General features: G+C 41.9%; 1 protein-coding gene across 2 annotated transcripts in view; it reads right to left on the minus strand.

Annotated features, from left to right (window-relative positions):
* The window catches only part of LOC307142814 (dysbindin), a 43,170-nt gene extending 21,508 nt beyond the window's left edge, over window positions 1–21,662 (minus strand). Inside the window, exons 1-2 of one of the 2 annotated variants that reach the window (XM_079843935.1) lie at window positions 21,371–21,620; window positions 8,312–8,382 (exon numbers count right to left, since the gene is read on the minus strand). Coding sequence is in view for 1 of the 2 variants with exons in the window: in XM_079843934.1 (XP_079700060.1) it covers window positions 21,371–21,413 (43 nt within the window). In the remaining variant the exon portion in view is untranslated. Of the gene's footprint in view, window positions 1–8,311; window positions 8,383–21,370 lie in introns of both variants that reach the window. The other variant, XM_079843934.1, reaches the window with a different exon arrangement.
* Between the last annotated feature and the right edge of the window lie 369 nt (window positions 21,663–22,031).

A 22,031-nucleotide genomic window follows, 5' to 3' on the forward strand; every position in this document is an offset into this window, starting at 1 on the left:
TGGGACTGAAATAATGTCTTCACCTACAGTGGCATTCTCGTATCCAAATGTCAAATCATTCAACAATGTAAACTTGCCTCTTTGAACCCTGCAGGGATCTCCTCTTCCATTTTTTCATGACCTTGTCCAAGTTTAATATTTAAAAAAGTACTCCGGTGTTTGTATAAAAGGTTAAGAAAGGTTGAGGCACTTAAAACTCGACAGACATGCCATGAATGGATATTGCATAACCAGGGTGGTGTGACTCAGTCCTTGATATCTGCCATGTGTATATTTGCGTGTGTGCATATGTGTGAAAATAAAACGATGACTTGGTGCTTCTGAAATAACGCAGGGTTAAGTGCTCTGCTCAGGGGTGCAGTGTTTTTACATTCTCTGGCATTCCCTTCCAGTCAAATCACATTTTCTCTGGCGTGATCGAGAAAAGAGCCAGTCAGGGAAAATGTGATTTGACTGAGCTATTGTCCGTAGAAAACAAAATTTTGCTGGCCATCTTGCACTTAGCAAAAGGCCAGTGCGGTGGGCATGGTGTTTATTAATGTCATCTCGCAGATTTGGCAGAGCTTGTGAGTGTTCCTGACCTCTGGGTCACATATCAACTTGTAGGCAGCAATAGCTACATTCTGTTCATATACAATACAATACTTAATTTACTGTACAATACTTTAATTCTTAAAGTGTCCCTATTATGCTATTTTAAAGTTGAATCAGATGAATCAGTCTCTCTAAATCCCTCCTTTCCGCGAGCCTACTCTGCTCTGATTGGTTAGATGGTGCAGTCTGTTGTGATTGGTCTACCGCATGCAGCATGTATTTCGCCCATTACCATAACTGAACTCCAACTTCGTCCGTCGTCCAGAGGTTTCTATACTGTAAAGACAGTCACAAGGACGTCGATTTTACACCAATCCCAGCACGAGTCCGAATCGATGAAACATTGGAAGAACTAGTTATTAAACCCGAACCTTGAGCAGGACGTTTCTCAGGTACATTATGAGAACAGTAATTCCATCAGCATTAACAAGTGTGTGTGTGTGTGTGTGTGTGTGTGTGTGTGTGTGTGTGTGTGTGTGTGTGTGTGTGTGTGTGTGTGTGTGTGTGTGTGTGTGTGTGTGTGTGTGTGTGTGTGTGTGTGTGTGTGTGTGTGTGTGTGTGTGTGTGTGTGTGTGTGTGTGTGTTTCTAATTTATTGCGGTGCACATGCGGGAACTGTATCAATAACAGCACATACAGTATCTTAGCCGAGGACTAACGTGAATGACTGACATTAAAGTTTTCAAAACAAATCTTGCTTCCTCCGTTATCTTTACTCAAAGTAGTATGAATTACAGACAATCTGCATTAATAGTATCAGTTTTTAGGTAATACTGCAGCCCACAGCTGATTTACAGTAGTATTTTAGTGAGACAGTAATAACGTGAGTTAGCCAGATACCTACACAATATGAAACACAATAAACACATTGTAGAGCACAACGTCTTCTCAACATGATGCTATCAAGTATCCGGTGCAGTGTTTGAGGTGGTTCAAGTTTTCCCTGGTGTCTGGACGCGCAATAAGTTGACGGGCAATATGCTAATGTTTAGTCTTGATGTCACAACGAAACGGCTTAGGAAAACAAAAAACTATTTGTTTAATTGACTCAGAGTCGACTCTTACTTTTGAGAGACAATAACTTTACATACGGTGCACTTTCTGATTTAAAACTTTGCAGAATGTTTTCATTCACTTAGAACTATGTTACACACTACATAAAAGGTAATTTTCAACAATCCATAATTCTCATGAGATTGAGTTGGTGGGTCTTTTGACTTAATAACTTTGACTTAGAGAATCATTCAGTTTTTTTTCTGCTTGCTAATTCCGCCATGGCGCGAGCGTAACTGGGAAAGGGAGATGAGACTCTGATTGGTTAATTGCACGTTACGCCCAAAACACACCCATTACTCATTAAGAAAATAGGGACAACAGTTTTAGACCATGCGCCGGTCGCGCCAACCATTTCTCCTGTTGTTCCACTAGCAAAAGTGGATTCGGACACACCCTACGTGCACTTGCACTGTACATTTTAGCACATGCCCTTAGAACGTTAAAATAGGACCCCTAGTAATGTGCTAGAAACTACCCAGTACACCCTAGAACAGTGGTACACAACTGTGCTCGTGGAGGGCTACCTTCCTGCAGACTTCAATTCCAACCCTGCTCCAGCACACCTGCCTGTTATTTATAAGAAATCTTGAACACCTTAATTTGCTGGTTCAGGTGTGTTTCATTGGGGTTGTAGTTGAACTCTTCAAGAAGTTAGCCCTCAGGAGAAGAGCTGGCTTCCATTTCCCTATAGAAACCACCTGGCCATATGCTAAAAAAATACTCTTAAACTGTACCAACTACATTGAAATACCTTGGCAACCACAAAGAACTGGGTAGTACCCATGTAGGAACGCTCATAAAACCAACCACTGAGAACACCCTGGTAACAACCTAGCAAGTCATGTCACCTTTATTTATTTAGCGCTTTATACAATACAGATTTAAAAGCAGCTTTACAGTGATAACAGGAAAATTATTCAATAATGCAAACAGAGTTCGTTTAGACTGTACAGCAGCTCTAAAAGAAAATAATGTCATTGTTCAGCTGAACTCTAAACTTTAATCCCAAACTCCACCAAGTGACAGTATGGAGAGAGAAAAAAACCTTGAGAGAAACCAGGTTCAATCGGGGGGCCAGTTTTCCTCTGGCCAACGAACGAACACGGTATGATTATGATTCAGGATGCATCACAAGTGTACACCAACCACTGTCACCATTCAACCACCCAAAATAACCTTAACAACCTTACGGACACAATGAAGTAGTGGATGGAGTCAGATCTGCTGTAGAGCAGTATGTTCCACAATTGATCAGCCAGTGTTTTCCAAATGGACTGAATCTGTGATTGATTTAAAGTGAATGATTTCATCATGAGGCTTTCTGACCTTGCCCCAAATCATCGAATAAGATCATTCATAAGGCAAGTAAACAACCGCATGAGGATGAGATCACTCTATTTTTCTCTTCCTCTCTCGGACTCATCTCTTTCTCATATCCATCCCCCTTTTTCACACTGTGCTGTCCATTCACACAGCAGTAGGCTGGGAGGGGTGAGCAAGGCTTGTTAGATCAAAGCAGAAGAAAGGCGGATTGTCTGTAAGGACTGATTTGTCATTCCCTCCATACAAGGCAAAGCTCTGTTTCCACCCCACCCTACCCCCAGCTTTCTTTGTCACAGTGGTTCTCATACTAAAGCATTCTGGGGATTATGATCCAGCAGGGTACCGGACATGGCACAGCATCCATACAGGCACTCTCAACGGTCTTAACCTTTTCAGACACAAATTAACACTTCATGCAGCTCTTGATTTTAACAGATCTTGGACTCATTAACCGGAATGTAGGCTATTCGGTTTATATATATTCATATAGGTTTGTGTAATTACTTACCGCAGCAGAAAAACCTTAACCACACATCAACCTCTTCCAGTCATCTCACCCAAAATTGTTCTTCTAGGAAGTGACTTCAGAAGCATTAGCCCAAAAAACAACCTAAAACCAGTCCACCACATTCCTCTGAGGACAGTTTGAAAACAGGACATGAGAAATGAACTTTCCAGATGAATGAGATAAAAGTTCATGTGTTAAACCTCAGGGACTCAAAGCCCTGATTTACTAACTAAGATACCATACCTTGAAAATATAACTAAAAAGCAGATGCCCATTTCTCTCATTGAAGAATGGCAAAAGAATGTTCTCTTTTTTTTACTCACTTTTGACAAGTATGGTAACCTTAAACCAGAATGGGGATTTTCAAACCCACAAACCAAAATTAATGAAGACATTGGATGAAGTATGTGGCATTCGACTATAAACACAAGCTCTTAAAGTATTAATTGACCCAAAAATTAATGTTTTAAATTAAACCTGAGAGATTTCTGTCCTTCCAAATCATTCCACCAAAACGTTGACACTTCAAAAAGTTCATAATGAAATCATAAAAGAAATCCATATGAATTAAGCATATGAATTAATCAAGAATTCAAAGTCTTCTGAAGAAACTTGATGCTTCCTCACATTTAACATTGATCAACACATATATAATAGAACACATAAAATATGGTAAAAGGAAGCCCAAAGTGCTTGCTTGACAATATACTGTAAAAAAAACGTATATAAACGTTCAGTTTTTGCCTTAAAATTTTAAGTACAATCAACTTGGCTGTGTAAGTCATTTCAACTTCAAATATTTTAAACTGACTTTTTAAAAAAACATAGTTGAATCTTGTATAAGTTGAAAATTGCTTAACTTATTTTGATGAGTTAAAGGGGTGATGAATTGAAAAATCAACTTTCATTTGAGCCTTTGGTTTATAAAAGTTCATTGTGATATAAGAATATATAAGTTTCAGAGCTGAAAAAGTCCTTGTTAGTCTAAGAAAAGCTTTTATAGACACCAGGCCCAGAAAACGAGAGCTCTCACAATATTTAGACCACTGACGTCATACAATTTAGAAGCACCACCTCAAGCCCGCCCACCAACTCGTGTGCGTAAGACATTGCATTTGTTCGCTTCATTTCACAGTGTAATCAATTGTAAACAAGATAGAGGTCGTGACTGGATTTGCAGACATATTGAGATTAAAACACAATGCTGTGCCTTCTATATTGGATCCGACATGAACGGTGCAACACACTTATGTGAGTAAAACGTGTTTTTATATGTGTTAGTATTGCATTGTTACAGATCGTTTGATATCTATTGATTACATACCTTAGCACGCTGTCACAGGCTGGAGAAGGTGTTATTGGTTCATTCGTGATCAGACTCGGACTTGTAACACCAGCTCGCAAAGCCCAAAGTCCCGGGGCTAACGTTATGTGTTTTTCAGACGGGCTATCACCTTTCTTGCGCACGCATGTGTGTGTGTACGGTTCGTGGTTATATTCACTGATGATCGGGAGAAATGATACCGAAATAACATTTGCGGGTGGATGAGAGATGAATCATTGTGTTTGTTTGATAAAGATATTTTTCGAGCCCTGTGAACATCTCTCCAAACGCTTTCAAAACAATTCCTCACGTGTACTGACAGAGGAGCGGAAACTCATTAAATATGCAAATCTTATCCAATCCTAGCTGTGGGCGTTTACTTCCAAGTCTTCAGTGTGGCACGCCCATCAAAACCGATCGTTTTTCAGAGAGCCTCAAAACCAAGGCAGAAAATAGCCTATTACTTATTCATTATGATGTTTCTGAATGTAAAAACCACGCAAACGTCATAAGTTGACCTCAGACAACAGTATAAAAAAATGTAAAAAGCCAGTTCATGACACCTTTAAAGAAATGTAATAATATATGTTGTTGTGACATTGATCATTTCATTTTTTATTACTCATTGATGGTGAACAGGTAAAAAAAAACTCTCAAGCTTACTGAATATAAGTAAACAGTGAAAACGAACAAAGAATCGTACAAGCATAGGAAAACAAACTACAACAGAACAAAGACACAAATGAAATAGACCTACCTGAAAAATGTCAAGCACTAGAAGTAAAAATACTAGGCCTACATAAATTGTATAAAGTAATCAAATATTTTTAAAAAAATGTCATAGTCTTCATTGTGTAAATTACATATACTGTAATGTGTTCAAAATGTCTCTGTTGTAGTTAAGGTTGTGATTAATTAAAAAATTAAAAAACTGAAAAACATTTTATGCATTTGGCCGGAAAACTTTGTATGCGTTTTGGCCAAAAATGCAAACTTTTGCAAAAAAGGACAAGTGCACTTAACTACAAAAAAAATTAATTTGTGAAAACGATGACATTATGCTGCATATTACGTCCCGTGTTCAATCTGTAGGCTACAAAGTGACCTCGTCAGCTACTAGTCTGGCATGAATAATACAGCGTGTTTAATTGTTTTCGCAGATCCTTGTGAACGGGGATCGTTCTGACAATGTTGTCGCCTATCCACCTGTTTCCAGGGGGCGCTACTGTAAAAAACTACGTGGGTACAACTTCCGGTGAGGTGGCAGAAGCCGTATACAATGGTATTTTGTGTGCTAGTTAGTGAAAAGGCTAAATGTTTTTCGGATCATTAGCAAGGTTTCAAAATTATAATTTTTACTATTTTTTTTATCAGATGGTGCCACAAGGGTTAAGTGAAGGTTACTGTGAAGCAACATTTGCAACATGAATGACAAACACTAAACATTTCAGTTTAGTACATTTATTAGTTAATTAATAATATCACAATACAATAAACAATAAAATTTTTGTGTCCTTAATTGTCCTTACTTTACTGACCTTCCACAAAAGTGCTGCTGCATGACTACAACAGCGTCCTGGCCCTAATACATGAACAACCCGTTGTCTGTACTTCACCTGTAACTGATGCTAGCACCCATGCCTTGTGATGGGATACGTGTAGGCTCAGGCTCGGCTCAATGTCCGCTTTTAGATTGTTTCCGACAGATACTGATGTGCCTCTGAGCTTTTCAAATTGCTCATTGCCTTTCCATCATAGGCTACTGAATCTATAAAATAGCTAAAAATGCTACCGTACGTGATACGAGGCCACTTCTTCACGTCATCCTCCCAACCAACTACATTACCGCGGAGGGTAAAGGTACTGTTGTTTCACCCTTTTGAAAGTTAGTTGAGGTTGTGTTCCCACATCGTCAGCAAATTTGGATAGCATGAATGACTGTCAACTGTTGAATGTCAATAAGCTATGTTTCCATCCACCTATTTTTATGCGCATTTTGGGATATTGCATCAAAAAATGCTGAATGGAAACGCCAAGATGCGCATGAATTCTATAAATGCGCATAAAAAACGCATGCGCTCGTTTGAGTCAGATACATGTTCTATCCGATACGAAAACGTGCGCATAAACTACGATGGAAATGCATAAAGTCCCACTTGTCCCAGGAAACTTGTGGATATCGGAAAAAAGCAAAAGAAAAATTTTCAGTTTTTAGTACATCGTTGTCGTGTAAACGTCCCCTCAGACAATGCCCTGAAACCATCTCTCTGACATTGTGCGCATAAAGTGCAATAAAGTGCAAACTGTAATGCTTAAAAACACATGCAAATGATTAGCCTTTATCAGCAACATCAAGTGAGCGCAATCGCGATAAAGACAATAGTCCAAACTCTCTACCGGTTGACAAAATTATATTGTTTTTGCCTGTATATCGTCCACCCCTATTAAGGAATATGCTACCATGTTACCAAGATATTAGCCACAAGGCTAAAAACGTTGCCACAAAACTACGTATCACAAGACAAACAGCTGATCTAAGGCATAACAACAGTCACTTATCATATCTTTTCGCTTTTTGGATGATTATGTAACACTCAGTCCTAAGCACAAGGTGATGATGTCACAGGTCTGTTATAAAAGATGTCATGCCATACCAATGTCATCATTTGTCAGGTCATTTGGAACTGCTGCTGTTCATTAGTGTTCCCCTACTGATCTCTGACCTGCTGTGCTTTCAAACTGCCATATATCAAACTGCAGAGAGAAGCATGCCACTTCGCGTTCGTCACTTTGCAGTATGTTCACATAATGTGAAGGGTGATGTACCCAAAGATGCTTCCAAAAAGATAGGCTACACACTAAACTTAGAGAAACAAAATGCCTCTGTTGGAGCCAAAAACTAGTGGTTAGCACAGATGCATTGACACACTGAGCTCTGTGCATGCTACTTTGAGTCTGGTTTGCAAGATTTTCCTGATCTTGTTTCCCCCTCTTCACACTACCATTTTCATCCTCTCTACACTATTTTATATCAGTTGCAAAGCATCTCTGATGCAAGTACATATGAGGTGAAGTCATGTTTGTCATATCATTACTGTATATTCAGTTTCATTGTATTATGTAAGAAGTGCAACCCATCAGAAGAAAACTGCATTTATTTTTGAATTTTAATTTAATTTAAAATGTGTTCTTTTGTTTCCTTGTTTTTTTGTGGTGGTGGAGGAGGGCTATATCAGTTATATAATCCACAAATGGATGTCGCATGGGGTGGGGTAAGTGATATTTCAAAAATGCTTTAGAAAGGTGTCTCAGGCCGAGTACCAAAACAAACTTGTAGCCAATCAGCAGTAAGAGGCGTGTCTACTGACAGGGAGAAGAGAGTGCTCAGTGCACGTCATTATTCAAAGGACACACAGGACAGACATTAGCCGAGCGACAACAGAAAGAGAGAGATGGCGGATAAAAAAACAAATGTGGAAAATGTCTATGGAAAAAAAGAAGGCTTACGATCAGGCAAGAAGTATCAGCTTTATCTCTCCAGCGCTGGAGAGAACTCAAGGAGCGGGAAGGCCTGCAACCTGCAACGGACGCTGAGGTTACTTTATTTCTTCTCGATAGGCAAGTAACATTGATTTTGTTTTGTTTCACATAACTAATATATACTGGCCTTTGCTTGAATATGCGTGTGTCGTGTTCTTATTTGTCCATTTGCAATTGTCGTTCACTTCAGCAATGATAAAGACCCATTCATTTCCACATCCGATAAGCCTGGAGCATCTAAACCTCCTCCACTGTCTGTTTAAAGCGTCAGCTCCCAAAGAGTGTCCGAAAAGTAAGATAATATACTCCTAATATAAAGCTTTTTTCCTTTGGTTCCTCTTTTGGTGATCGATATAACCCTTTAATCTAGTCATAATTGTAATATGTTCGTGCTCATTCTATCGAGAACTGTGTTTATGTTTTTGGGATGGAAGGGATGACTTTTTCATTGAACATTCGACCTGTATTACCATAGTAACACACATTGCTTTCACTTATTGATGACATCATACCCTCGGCTGGCTGTCACAGCAGATTCTGCCATAGTCGTTGCCCCATCCACCCTATTGGTTGGTTTGTCTCACTTTAAAATAGGGCTGGGCGATAAAACGATAACAATATGTATCGCGATAGACACGTAATCGATATCAATAAAAAATGCGTTCGATAAAACGTTCGATAATTATTTTTTCTTTGTCGGAAGAAACCAGAGGTTGCGAAGCAAGTTTGGTTGCATGAACAAAGGCACTCGCTCTCTGGTAACCAAACAATGTAGGGAGTGACAGGCTAACAGCGAAACATGTAACTGTAGGTTGCGTTTGGTTGCGCCATATCATTGTCTCGTGTTGGATTAATTCTTCAGTAAACAGAACCAGCGTGGAGTGATAAGTGGAAAATTAATGCCACAGCAAGCGAGGAAATTGTTGATAAAACATGAAAACAAGTCAGCTCGCCAGTATGGCAGTTTTTTGGATTTTATCAGTCTGACCGTAGTCAGACCAATGTCGTCTGCAAATTATGCATGACTGTCGTCCCTACCAACACTGGTAATACCACAAACTTGTTTTACCAGCCTTGTTTATACTTTCATCTGGCTCCGCAGCGTGAGCCTCTGCTGACAATGCGCACGTGCCTTATTCGTTTGGGGACGTGTTCATTTTCGACGAGCTCGCCGTTGTGCTATTCTTGACTTTGGCTGAATCCGAAATCAATCACTATTTTCTACTTTAATCCACTAATACAGTTCATTTGAAGGAGTGAATGAAAACAAGTGAGTGAATTCGGACAGCCGGGCTGTACACTCGTTATTGCGGTGCAAAGTGGAATAGAACGAGTGCACTCAATAACGTTAGGGTGACCAGACGTCCCCGTTTTCCCGGGGACAGTCCCAGTTTTCCGGGGGCAGTCCCAGTTTTTGGTGTTCTGTCCCCGACTGGAGCTGTCCCCGGAAATGTCCCCGTTTTACAGCAGTTGCTGGTTATAGGAGCAATCGTCTAGTAGTGATTATTGTCACCAGCAGAGCGCGCTGTGAGATACGCTGACTCTACTTGGACGCACGCGTGCCGCTACTACTTGAACGTAATGAGAGCAGAACCCCCCAAAAGTTCCGCAGTTGCAAAGCCGTGATTAGCTACCATACATCTGAACTATAAATATAAAAAAAACTTGTTGTAAATCACTTGTAAAATCACTTGTAAAAAATACATGCGCAGAATACATACTTTCTGCTTAAAATAAGCCTAAAATGCAAAATAACAAGACCTAGTAAGAATAATTTTCAAGCTAAAACATAAAACATTTTGAAAAAAAAAGTAATTAATATAGTATAAACTTGTGAAAATATTAAATACAATTATAAAATCTTACAATATTTGTAAATAATTTTATTTATCATATTATTTATGTTGTTTTATTTTTGTAATGTGTTTTTGTCATGTCATGTTATAATATTGTTTTGAACTGCTTGTTATTTACAATGGTTACTATTAAGTGTTTTCATTGTTTGTTTGTTTTTGTTTTTTGCGGGTGCGTTGAATTAAATCCAGACAAAAAATTCCTAATAATCAAACTAAATCATAATAATTATTAATGTTAATAATAATATAGAGAGCTCACAACAACAAAAACATTCAAAAATGTATTGTCCCCGTTTTTTAAATAAAATATAATAACAAATTAGGTTTTAGTGGTATTTTGACCACACAAATAGGAAATGTTCCCAGTTTCCATTTCAGAAATTTGGTCACCTTAAATAACGTCCACTATCATTTTGGACACCACTACAAATGGCTGTCCCCTCAAATAGCGCCCTATTTAAGGGTATAGGGGGCGATATCAGATTCAGCCTTTGAAACTACATGGAGAGGTACTCTGCATCAGTGCCTTATGACAAAGCATCTAAACGGTAACAGTTACAAAGAAAAAGAGGCACCGCACCTTAATGTTAAGAGATAATTGTTAAGTGTTCATTGTGGTTTTAGACTTGTTTGTGTTTATATTTTAATTATTTGAGTGTTTTCCATGGTTGTGTTGACATTTCTGCCTTTATAACTGAGGGGATTATAATCAGAGGAAGGTTACGTTTAAAATAAAACATTTTAAATGTAAAATATTTTTCTCCTGGTCCTTATTTTAAAAAGGTCATAAAAATATCAATAATTATCGATATCGACCGATATGAAACACTTATATCGTGATACAGTTTTCAGCCATATCGCCTAGCCCTACTTTAAAACATGAAATCCTTCTTGACAAAAAGACCTATGATATAATCGCTATTTAAATCAATATTTACTTCCAGTTGGCACCATCATTTAATAAGAGCTCTTTGTTCCCATCCTGTTTGGCATCCTATTCATTATTTTACCATTGTGTAAATTAAAATGAATTATATGTAAAGGTGCAGTAAGTGATTTCGTCTCGGATTATGACTATAACCCTTGTTCCCCGAGAAGGGAACGAGACACTGCGTCGTCGAGTGACGATACTCTGGGGAACGCCCACAGCGTTACGCATCTGAAGTATGAATGAAATCAAGCCAATCTGATTGGTGGTGCGTCGTGACGTAGTAGATGACGGCATACCCGGAAGATACAAAAAGGAAGCTGATGCAAACACACACTAGCTCTTTTGCGATGAAGCAAGCGCTCTAGCCGTGATAGGTGTGGCGACGCAGTGTCTCGTTCCCTTCTCGGGGAACAAGGGTTATAGTCATAACCCGAGACGTTCCCCTTCGAGGGAACTCGCACTGCGTCGTCGAGTGACGACACTCTGGGGAACGTTAATACCCACTAGGCCACACCGAATCACCCCCACGTCCCAGTGTGAAGCTGGAAACACTCAGGACGCAAGAACTCGAGCACCAGGCGTCACCGGGAGGTGCAGACTGTAAAAACGTATGAAGGTGTGTGGGGTGGCCCACCCGGCCGCCTCGCATACCTCTTGAAGCGAGACGCCAGAAAGGAGGGCCACTGATGAAGCCATGCTCCTGGTGGAATGGGCCCTCACGGCCATGGGTGAAGGCAAATTGCGCACCCTATAAGCCGTGGCTATAGCCTGGACGATCCAGTTACTGATCGTCTGAGTTGACGCAGGCAGCCCCTTCTTGGGTGAGCCAAAGCACACCAACAACTGGTCTGACCTCCTCCAATGGGAAGACTTCTCTAGATAAATACTCAGAGCTCTGACCGGGCAGAGCAGATGAAGTCTCCCCTCTTCCGCCGTCAGGTGGGGAGGGGGATGGAAAGCCTGAAGAACCAGAGACCGGGCTCCCTGAGATGGAACCTTGGGAATGTAACCCGGTCTAGGGTGAAGGATGGCCCTTACTCCGCCGGGGGCAAACTCCAGGCAGGTTGGCGTGACCGCCAAGGCCTGGAGATCTCCCACTCTCCTCAGCGAGGTAATGGCGAGGAGAAAGGCCACCTTCAGGGTCAGGTTCTTAGGCTCAGCCAGCTCCAGTGGCTCAAAGGGGGCCTCAGCCAGCCCTTCCAGAACCACCGCCAGGTCCCAGGTTGGGACTCTGGAGCGAGCTACCGGCCTCATCCTCCGAGCCCCACGGAGGAACTGTACAACCAGGTGGTGCTTCCCCAAAGGTCCATCACCTAGAGGTGCGTGGAAAGCCCCAAGGGCAGCCACGTACACCTTCAGGGTGGACGGGGTAAGACCAGCGGAGAAGCGATCTTGGAAGAACTCCAGCACTGAAGCCACTGGGCAGTTAACTGGATCCACCTCACGCTCTCTACACCAAGTGGAAAATACATTCCACTTGAGGCTGTACAGTCTCCTGGTAGAAGGAGCCCTGGAGCTGAGTAAGGTCTCGACTACCTCTGCTGACAGGCCCGCCTCTAGGTACCGAGCCCCCTCAGGGGCCAGACCCAGAGGCTCCACAACTCTGGCCGGGGGTGAAATATTGTGCCCCCTGCCTGAGAGAGCAGATCCCTCCTCAGAGGAACCTGCCACGGAGAGCCGTCTAGCAGAGCTATGATGTCCGAGAACCATACTCGAGTGGGCCACCGGGGTGCTACTAAGAGCAGGCTGATGCCCTCCCGGCGGACCCGCTCCAGAACTCCCGGGAGCAGAGCGATCGGGGGAAATGCGTACAGACGCAGCCTCGGCCACGTCTGCATCATGGAGAGAGAGACCTGAGAGAGAACCACAGTGGACAGTGAGTCGCCACTCCCCGGGCCTCAGCCCCTGCCTCGACAGGATGTCTGCTCCCTGATTTTGGTCCCCGGGAATGTACATCGCCCTGAGGGACGATAACTTCCCCTGGGACCACAGGAGGATTTGATGCGCCAGTCTGCATAGAGGGCGCGACCTCAAAACCCCCTGGTGATTGAGATACGCGACAACCGAAGTGTTGTCTGAGCGTATCAGGACATGGTGGCCGCGGAGGTCCGGGTAAAAGCTCCTCAGAGCTTTGTAGACCGCCAGCATCTCCAGGCAGTTGATGTGCCATGAAGAATGCCGGGTCTCCCACAGACCTCTCGCAAAGCGGCCCTCCATGACCGCGCCCCAGCCAGTGAGGGAGGCATCTGTTGAAACGGCTCTCCGGCAACATGATGCTCCCAGCACTGGCCCCTGGGACAGGAACCAAGGTTTCCGCCATATGACGAGGGAACGAAGGCATCTGCGCGTTACCCTGATCATACGAAACGGATTTCCCCTCGGGGAAAACCCCTTGGCCCTCAGCCACCACTGTAGGGGTCTCATATGCAGCAGGCCAAAAGGTATCACATTGGACGCTGCTGCCATGAGCCCCAGCAGTCTTTGGAACTGCTTCACAGTGAGGCTGCGGCCTGGCTTCACTCAGGAGACCGTCGCCAGTATGGATTCCACGCGCGCGGGAGACATACGTGCCCGCATCGATGTGGAATCCCATACGACTCCCAGGAACGTGGTCCTCTGGGAGGGCGTCAACACGCTTTTCTTCGTGTTGAGTCTCAGCCCCAAGCACCTTATGTGGGCCAGAACGACATCTCGATGCCGAACCGCCACCTTGCGCGATCTGGCCAGTATGAGCCAGTCGTCGATGTAATTTAGTATACGGATGCCCTGGAGTCTCAGCGGAGCCAGTGCTGCATCCATACACTTGGTGAAGGTGCGAGGGGAGAGTGCCAGGCCGAAGGGAAGAACCCGATATTGGTATGCTTCGCCCCTGAAAGCGAACCTCAGGAACTTCCTGTGGGTTGGAAGGATGGAAATATGGAAGTATGCGTCCTTTAGATCTATCGTGACGAACCAGTCCTCGGACTGGATCTGACTCACGATGGCTGGAATTGTGAGCATCCTGAACCTGAATCTCCTCAGAGACCGATTCAGGAGCCTGAGATCTATTATCGGACGCAACCCACCATCCTTCTTGGGAACTATAAAGTACCGGCTGTAGAACCCGGAGTCCCTGTTCGCCAACGGAACCCGCTCTATGGCTTCCTTGGCTAACAGGGCCTGTACTTCTTGTTCCATAACCCGAACCTGCTCTGGGCCGACCACAGTCCGGACCACCCCGTTGAACTTCGGGGGAGGAGAACCGAACTGTAGTCTGTAACCCAGCTCTACAGTCTGCAGGACCCATGTAGATACACTCGGAAGGCATGTCCATGCGCCAAGATAATCTACTAAGGGAACCAGCCTCTCGAGGCTGGCCTCGGGTGTCAACCGAGCCTCATTCCCGATCCCCTGAAGCGGCTGACCGGCAGGGAGAAGTTTGAGACAGCCCTTTGAGACAGCCTTCCCCGAGGAGCTGGATCGACGAGGGAGATACTGTTGGAAGGTCGCCGCCTGCTTTCTCACCTCCTGGAACCTCTCGACGACGGTGTTAACCGCGCCGCCGAAAAGCCCAGAAGGCGAGACCGGGGAATCTAGGAGAAAGTGTTTCTCTCTCTCCTTCATCCCCGACAGGTTTAACCATAAATGTCTCTCCACACACACCATACCCGCCATGGAGCGGCCGATGGAACGGGCCGTCTCCTTCCTTGGCGATGCGGAGAGACAAATCGGTGGCCTTCCTTAGTTCGAGGACATCGTCCGGAGACGGGCCCCCCGCCCTCGTCGAGCTCCTTGAGGAGGTCGGCCTGGTAGGCCTGCAACACCGCCATAGTGTGCAGGCAACTACCAGCCCGCCCAGCCGCCATATATGGCCTCCCTACCAGCGCTGATGTATCGCGCGCTGGTTTGGAGGGCAATACCGGGGTCTTCAGGGACGAAGCGGCCTCGGGAGAGAGGTAGCTCGCGAGAGCCTCCTCTACCCTCGGCAGTGTCCCATAACCCTGTTCGGCCGCCCCCAGTACGTTACCAAAGTCGAGTACTGGAGGGCTGGTGAGTCTGGCCGAATAGGGTTTATCCCAGGACCTACACAACTCATTGTGTAGGTCCGGGAAAAAAGGCAGACCCCGGCGTGGAGGTTGAGGCCTGCGCCTGAAGAACCGTTCATCCAGCTTACTGGGCGGCTGGATTTCCGGTTCTTCCTGTGGCCAATCGATGTTTAACTTGGCCACGGCGCGGGTCAAAACCTCCACTAGCTCCTCTGGAGCGGGTGCGTGAAGCGATGGCTCAGGCTCCACTGCACCCGCCTCGACGCTCAGCACATCCGACTCCTCTGAGCCAGATAGCTGAAACGTCGGGTTCTCCACCCCGCGGGAAGAAGCCGCATCGCGGGCTTCCGCACGGGCCGGGAGAACATCGGAGTCCTCGGACGAGGATAGGGAAAGTGCCTCAGCAGTCCCATATCCTGTCACGAGGTCCCGCTGCAAGCCCCATGATCTACGGCGCCGCTGTGCCTCAGCAACCCAGCACCCTGGGGCTCGCGGGCTTGGCCGGTCTCATTGAACACGGCCAGCCGTGAGCGCAATACCTTAAGCGGCAGCTTTTCACACTCGCTACAGGCGGCTCCCTCGAGAGCCGCCCTAGCGTGCTGCACGCCCAGGCATTGCACACACAAAAGGTGTGTGTCCGTGCCCGAAATGAATCGCGGACACGGGTGCACACACCTTGTGAACTGTTGCTCACTAGCCATCTTGGATACAATATTTTGTGACAAAACAACACCAAATAGACAGACAATTTCACATATAGCGCTTCGCTGAAGAGCAAAAAAGCTAGTGTGTGTTTGCATCAGCTTCCTTTTTGTATCTTCCGGGTATGCCGTCATCTACTACGTCACGACGCACCACCAATCAGATTGGCTTGATTTCATTCATACTTCAGATGCGTAACGCTGTGGGCGTTCCCCAGAGTGTCGTCACTCGACGACGCAGTGCGAGTTCCCTCGAAGGGGAACTGAGAAACGCTGTTGAAAGTGAATCAGACCAAGCACCACAACACATGTGTAGCTAGCAGTAGGGGGAATTTTCACTCATGATGATTTAATAGAAAGACTGAAAAAAGAGAGATGGCTGAGTGACATTACAAAAGAGAAAAGATCAAAGGAATATCACTGAAAAAACTAAGGCTTTAGGATTCAGGTTAATATTAAAAAAGCGTTCCAGTGCTGGAGAGACATAAGCGAGAAAGGCTTGAAAATGGACGCCTAGGTTGCATTGTTTTTGCTTATACTACGGGGCCATTGAATGCTTGAATCTGATTGGCTGATGAACGTTCTGAGGTGTACAATTATTTTCTGGGAAACGCACAGCAAACGTAGTTCCAGGCAGCTCTCTTGACCGCAAGTTCCATATAACTTAGCATAGTTAACTGTAATAACGGAAATTACAGGACTAAAAAAAAATAACATGACAGACGATTTTCCTAAAGTAACTCTTAATATTTATGGTGAATATAAAATGTTCAACAACTGGGCAGCAGCAGTATTAGACAGTCCAGATGAAAACCAACAAACAGAAGCGGACATCAAAGGCAAGCTTTCTGTCTCATTACTGCAATCACACGTGCTCGCACACGCACCACAGTTTGCACAAAAAGGTGTCAGCGCTGCCCTGGCGATTTTATCAGTTAGCCTATATGTAGCAACTTAAAGGCTACACATAACATTTTTTCACTAGCAAGGTTTAGAGACGCACAGAGGTATAGCAATTATTCCTTACTTCATATGCGAGAGACATGTTTTTGCTTTTACACAGAACCAAGATATGCTGTTGTTTTAATTTTAGTTATAGTAACAGCCAGGACAGTTTTGAGTGTCATTGTTTGTCTGGAGCTGGTGCTGATTGCGACTAACAACAAACTCTTCCCACATGGAAAGAACCTATATGGGGATATATGCGCATGTATGAAACCTAAATGCAGTTTATATGCACTTATATGCTGCATATATACAACATATATAATAATATGGCCTATATGCCGCATATATGCGTATATATGCCACATATATGCGTATATATGCCACACATAGGCAAAATTGACGTGAATATATGTGCATATACAGGCCATATTGGTCTTCTGTATTGCTTCTTTATATCCACATATAAGCCCTATACATACAAGATATGTCATGCATGATGCCTAGCTCATATTATCTATTATCAAAGCAATAACTAAGAACTATGCAAGAACTTATGTATGGGCGAACACGTGAAATTTGTATCACATGTAATTGGCATGTTATGGAATTTAACTATGGCAATTAGGTGAGAGGAGATGGAAAGCTATGATGTCTACACGTTTTCCTGAAACATTTACAAGGTCGATTCTTTCTTGTATGAAGATAGTGGAAAAGAGGTGTTTACATAGGTGAACATATAGGTGCATATATATGTGCATATATGTACCTATATAGGTATGTATGCATGTATATATGTACACATATGTGCATGTATGTACACATATGTGCATATATGTACACATATATACATATATGTACACATATATACATACATGTACACATATGTGCATATATGTACACATATGTGCATATATGTACATAATATATAGGAAAACGGCCAATTTTATATATGTCACATATATTAAAAACCTATATGAAAACCTATATAAGTTCATATAGATTATTTCCATGTGGGTTGCTTGTATACTAGTGTACTGAATGTAAATTTTTTCATTCTTCCTTGTCGTGTGTTCATCATCTCTCGCTTTAGTAGTTTTATTTAGTAAGTATTATTTTGCTTTGCTTCAGCTAAGATAAAGGTACATTCACTCAGAAAATGTGTTAAAGTGTTAAAGTGCTAGTTGAGTGGCTGTCTATGGAGGGACAGAAAGCTCTTAGATTTCATCAAAAAGATCTTAATTTGTGTTCCAAAGATGAACGAAAGTCTTACGGGTTTGGAACGACATGAAGGTGAGTAAAGACAGAACTATCCCTTTAAGTGTCTGAGTATTACCAGAGCGTAATTCTGAAAGTCTAATCAACTCTTTTATAGAAATAACAGAAGCATAAATAGTTACTGCATAATCAAGAAATCCCCTTGTCCTGTGTTGAATCTACAAACACATCTATGGTTTCCTAAACAAACTGAATTATTAATATAGTAGGAGTATCTGACAAAGAAATTATTGTTAACAGGCTAACCTCATAAACATCTAATTCGGCATCTTTAATAAGCCAACCATCAACTCTATTGGTTCTATTTTCAGAGACACTGAGATTCACAGGAAAGTACCACAGAGAACAATGTGAGTGGAACAAACTAAGAGGAATTTCTAGAAGATTCCACAAGATTAATGACATGATAATGAGTCATAAGGAAAGTATGAAGCAGGGAGTAGAGAACTAGATAGCAAGTGCTGTCGACCAAAAGGACTGGAATGTATTTTTTTAAATCTTTTTCTCATTCATTTGCACACACTTTAAATCCTAAAGTGTAAAGATAAAAAGTAGTCCTTGTAGGTTCAGTAAAATTTCTCCCCGCTTTTCATGCTATCATCTAAAGACTTGTAAGTGATACATACAGTGCTGTGAAAAAGTTTGTTGCTGTGTGATTTTCTGTATTATTTTATTTAATTTTTTACATTTCACACTGAATGGTATAAGATCTTCAACAAAAACTTATGAATGAATAAAAGTTACCCTTCATGAACAAAAACACTACAATTTACATCTTACATGTATTCATTATTGAATTTTATAGAACTGTCCAACTGAATTAAATAAAAAAAAAAAAAAACATTTCAGAATACAATCCTAATAGGCTATCATGTGATCACATACTATAGTTGCATAAACTCAAAAAGACGGGGCCAAAACTTTTTGACAGCACTATAGAGTCAGTTTGATTCACTCCAGTCTATCAGAGTTGAGTGTCATTTGTTCTCTTCATTAGTGCAACTTTGTCTCTTCCTTAGTGAAACTATGAACCCCAAAAACAGCTCAAATGCATCAGTAAGTAACAGAATCAAGTAGGCACTTCTACTTTTTTGAATTAATGGTCACAAAATCTTTTGATTTCCAGTAAAACATACCTTATACGTTTAGTCTGTTTTTCTATGAATGTAAATATAATTTGATGTCATTACATTTTACCATGTTGCCTTATTTTGACAAATCAGAAAGATTACTATAATTGTTAATCAAATGAAGACAATTAGCTAAATGTACAAGTGCTATTCCTGTAGATAAGAGTCATTCCACTGGACCCGAATGACACCATCCTAAACATCTGGAGTCCAAATCTCAGACATGGACATTTTACTCATAATCTGAGCAAAATTGAAAGATAGTGTGACAAATTGTCTTGTGGCCAATCGAATTTCCATTCTCAACCTCTAAGCATGTGTGTGTGGGGGGCCAGAGAGTGTGGGAACTTGGATTGTATATAGTCCCATCTGCTAAAAATGGCAGAAAAACAATCCCATTTAGAGGGATTTCAGTGAGGTTACTCCCAACAAATCTAGCAAGTAAGCTTTGGCAGGTTCATTAAGTCATTAGCTCTTTAAATGTTTGGTCAAAACAATGACTGAAGCCCCTTATAAATAGAAAATCTACATAACAGAAAATGCATTTGAGAAACTAAGCAAAACCTTTCACACTCAGGTTATAAATAAAAAGTCCTGCACTATGATAGACTAAAACAAACAGTGCCACGACTCCACAACTGTTTAAAATATTTTTCCTTATTCAGCCCAGGTCGTGTCCAAATAAGGGAGGCATTTTTAATGTTGATATTGGTGATATTTCAAGGATAATAATAGATAACATGTTTTGTCACACATTTGAGTCCGGGGTTAGTTGCCACAATGCAGTGCATTTCTGTATTTGGTTTCATTGTGAGTATTTGTAGCATGTTTCTATATTTGGGTTGTGTTGTATTTGCAATGTGTTTCTGTATTTGGTTGCATTGTGAGTATTTTCAGTGCGTTTCTGTATTTGGTTGTGTTGTATTTGCAGAACGTTGCTGTATTTGGTTGTGTTGTGAGTAAATTAGTATTTGTTTTCTTAATTTGCTGGTGTTTTTTCTATTTGCATGTGATTTCTTCAGTTGCAGTGCATTGAGCTCGCTCGGCCAACATAAAAAAAAAAAAACATCATCAGTTTGACAACACGTGCTGCAAATACTTGTTTGTAAATGTTTCTAAATGTTGCATTGTATTTGCAGCATGTGTTGTCAAAGTGATGAGCAGCTTTCTGTATTTGGTTGTGTTTTAAGTATTTGCAGCACGTTTCTGTATTTGGTTGCGTTGTGAGTATTTGCAGTGAGTTTCTGTATTTGGTTGTATTGTATTTTCAGCGCATTCTTGTTTTTGTTTTGTTTTCACTGGCAGTAGTTTTGTATGCTGGTTTAAAAAGAATATCAGCAAATATTTCAACATTTAGCTGAACATTTAGACATTTAGTGAACAAAACCACATGGCATACATCCGGTAAAAGTTATAAGATGAAGGTGCAATGTTTTTTTCATAAATGTCAGATTGGAGCAAGTTGTCACATATGTTATATGTTTTATATTTTGTAATTTTATACATATTTAAGTCAAAGTCAAGTCACCTTTATTTATATAGCGCTTTATACAATACAGATTGTTACAAAAGCAGCTTCACAGTGATGACAGGAAAATTAGGGTATTTCATCTATAAAGTCCTGCAAAAAATTATGTCATCATCCAGCTCAGTTTAGTTTGCATACAACAGCGTCAGTACAGTCAGAACAATATATATATATATTTTTTTTTAATATTAAGCGTTCCCAACTAAGCAAAAGCACAGTGGCAAGGAACCCAAACTCCATCAGGTGACAGAATTGAGAAGAAGAAAAAACCTTGGGAAAAACAAGGCTCAGTTCGGGGGCCAGTTCTCCTCTGGCCAAAGTACAGTGGTTTAATATTTTGCAATGCTTTGTGTTTTTTTATTATTTTGATATATATTTTGAATAACAGTGGTAAATGCAATCAGAAAATGTAAACTTTATAACCATTTAAAAAGCTGATTATCAAAATTAATAAACCTAAACTGAAAAATATTCACTGGAGTAAAACGTGTGACAACTAGCCAGACATATTCTTTAATGACAGGGATACTTCTGTTAATGACTGGTCATCCTTCATGCTTGTTGTCAAGCAGAGTGTGAGAAGATTCATGTCTTTATGAGCAAAATAATTCAACAAAAGCTGAAATACTCACATGGAAGACGTTTGTTGTGGAGGTTCGTCCCCTTTGAGCTCATGACTCCAGAGTGACAGAGATGCACAGCTGTGAAAACTCAGTGCTTTACCAACAGCTTAAGTCAGTCTGCCGTCCCAGAGCAAGACTGGAATCTAACACAGCTCATCTCCCTCTCTCTCCATCTCTATCTCTGAGACTTAAGGCTGTAGATTCAGTCGTGCACTTCCTCTGCAGCAGTGCCAGTGGCCGTGTCTCTCTGCTCAGAGTCAGACCTCAGGTCGGGGGCAAGTGGATCATACCGAGTCCACCCACGTGGGAGGAGAAGAGTAGAATTTAAAGATGGGATCAGACAGAGGAAGGAGGGAGGGGTTATGTAACAAGAGAGGAAGTACTAAGAAAATTAAAGACATCTCTGGCTCTCAAACTCTCTTTGTCTTATAGGAGAGCTATGTTTCACTAAGTGCACTAAACACAAATCAACCATTAATTTATTGATTTTAAATTACATATAAACTTACTTTATGTGTGTTTGTGTGTATACACATATTCATCACATTCATCGTTAAAAGTGTTTTTGTTTATTAACTATAAGACAGTCAAAATATAATATATAATATACTGTTCAGTACATTCAATTTCAGTGCTGTTTAAAAAAATCCTCCTGGGATGTACCTCATGC

The sequence above is a fragment of the Gobio gobio genome (genome assembly GCF_949357685.1).
Source record: "Gobio gobio genome assembly, chromosome: 19".
NCBI lineage: Eukaryota > Metazoa > Chordata > Actinopteri > Cypriniformes > Gobionidae > Gobio > Gobio gobio.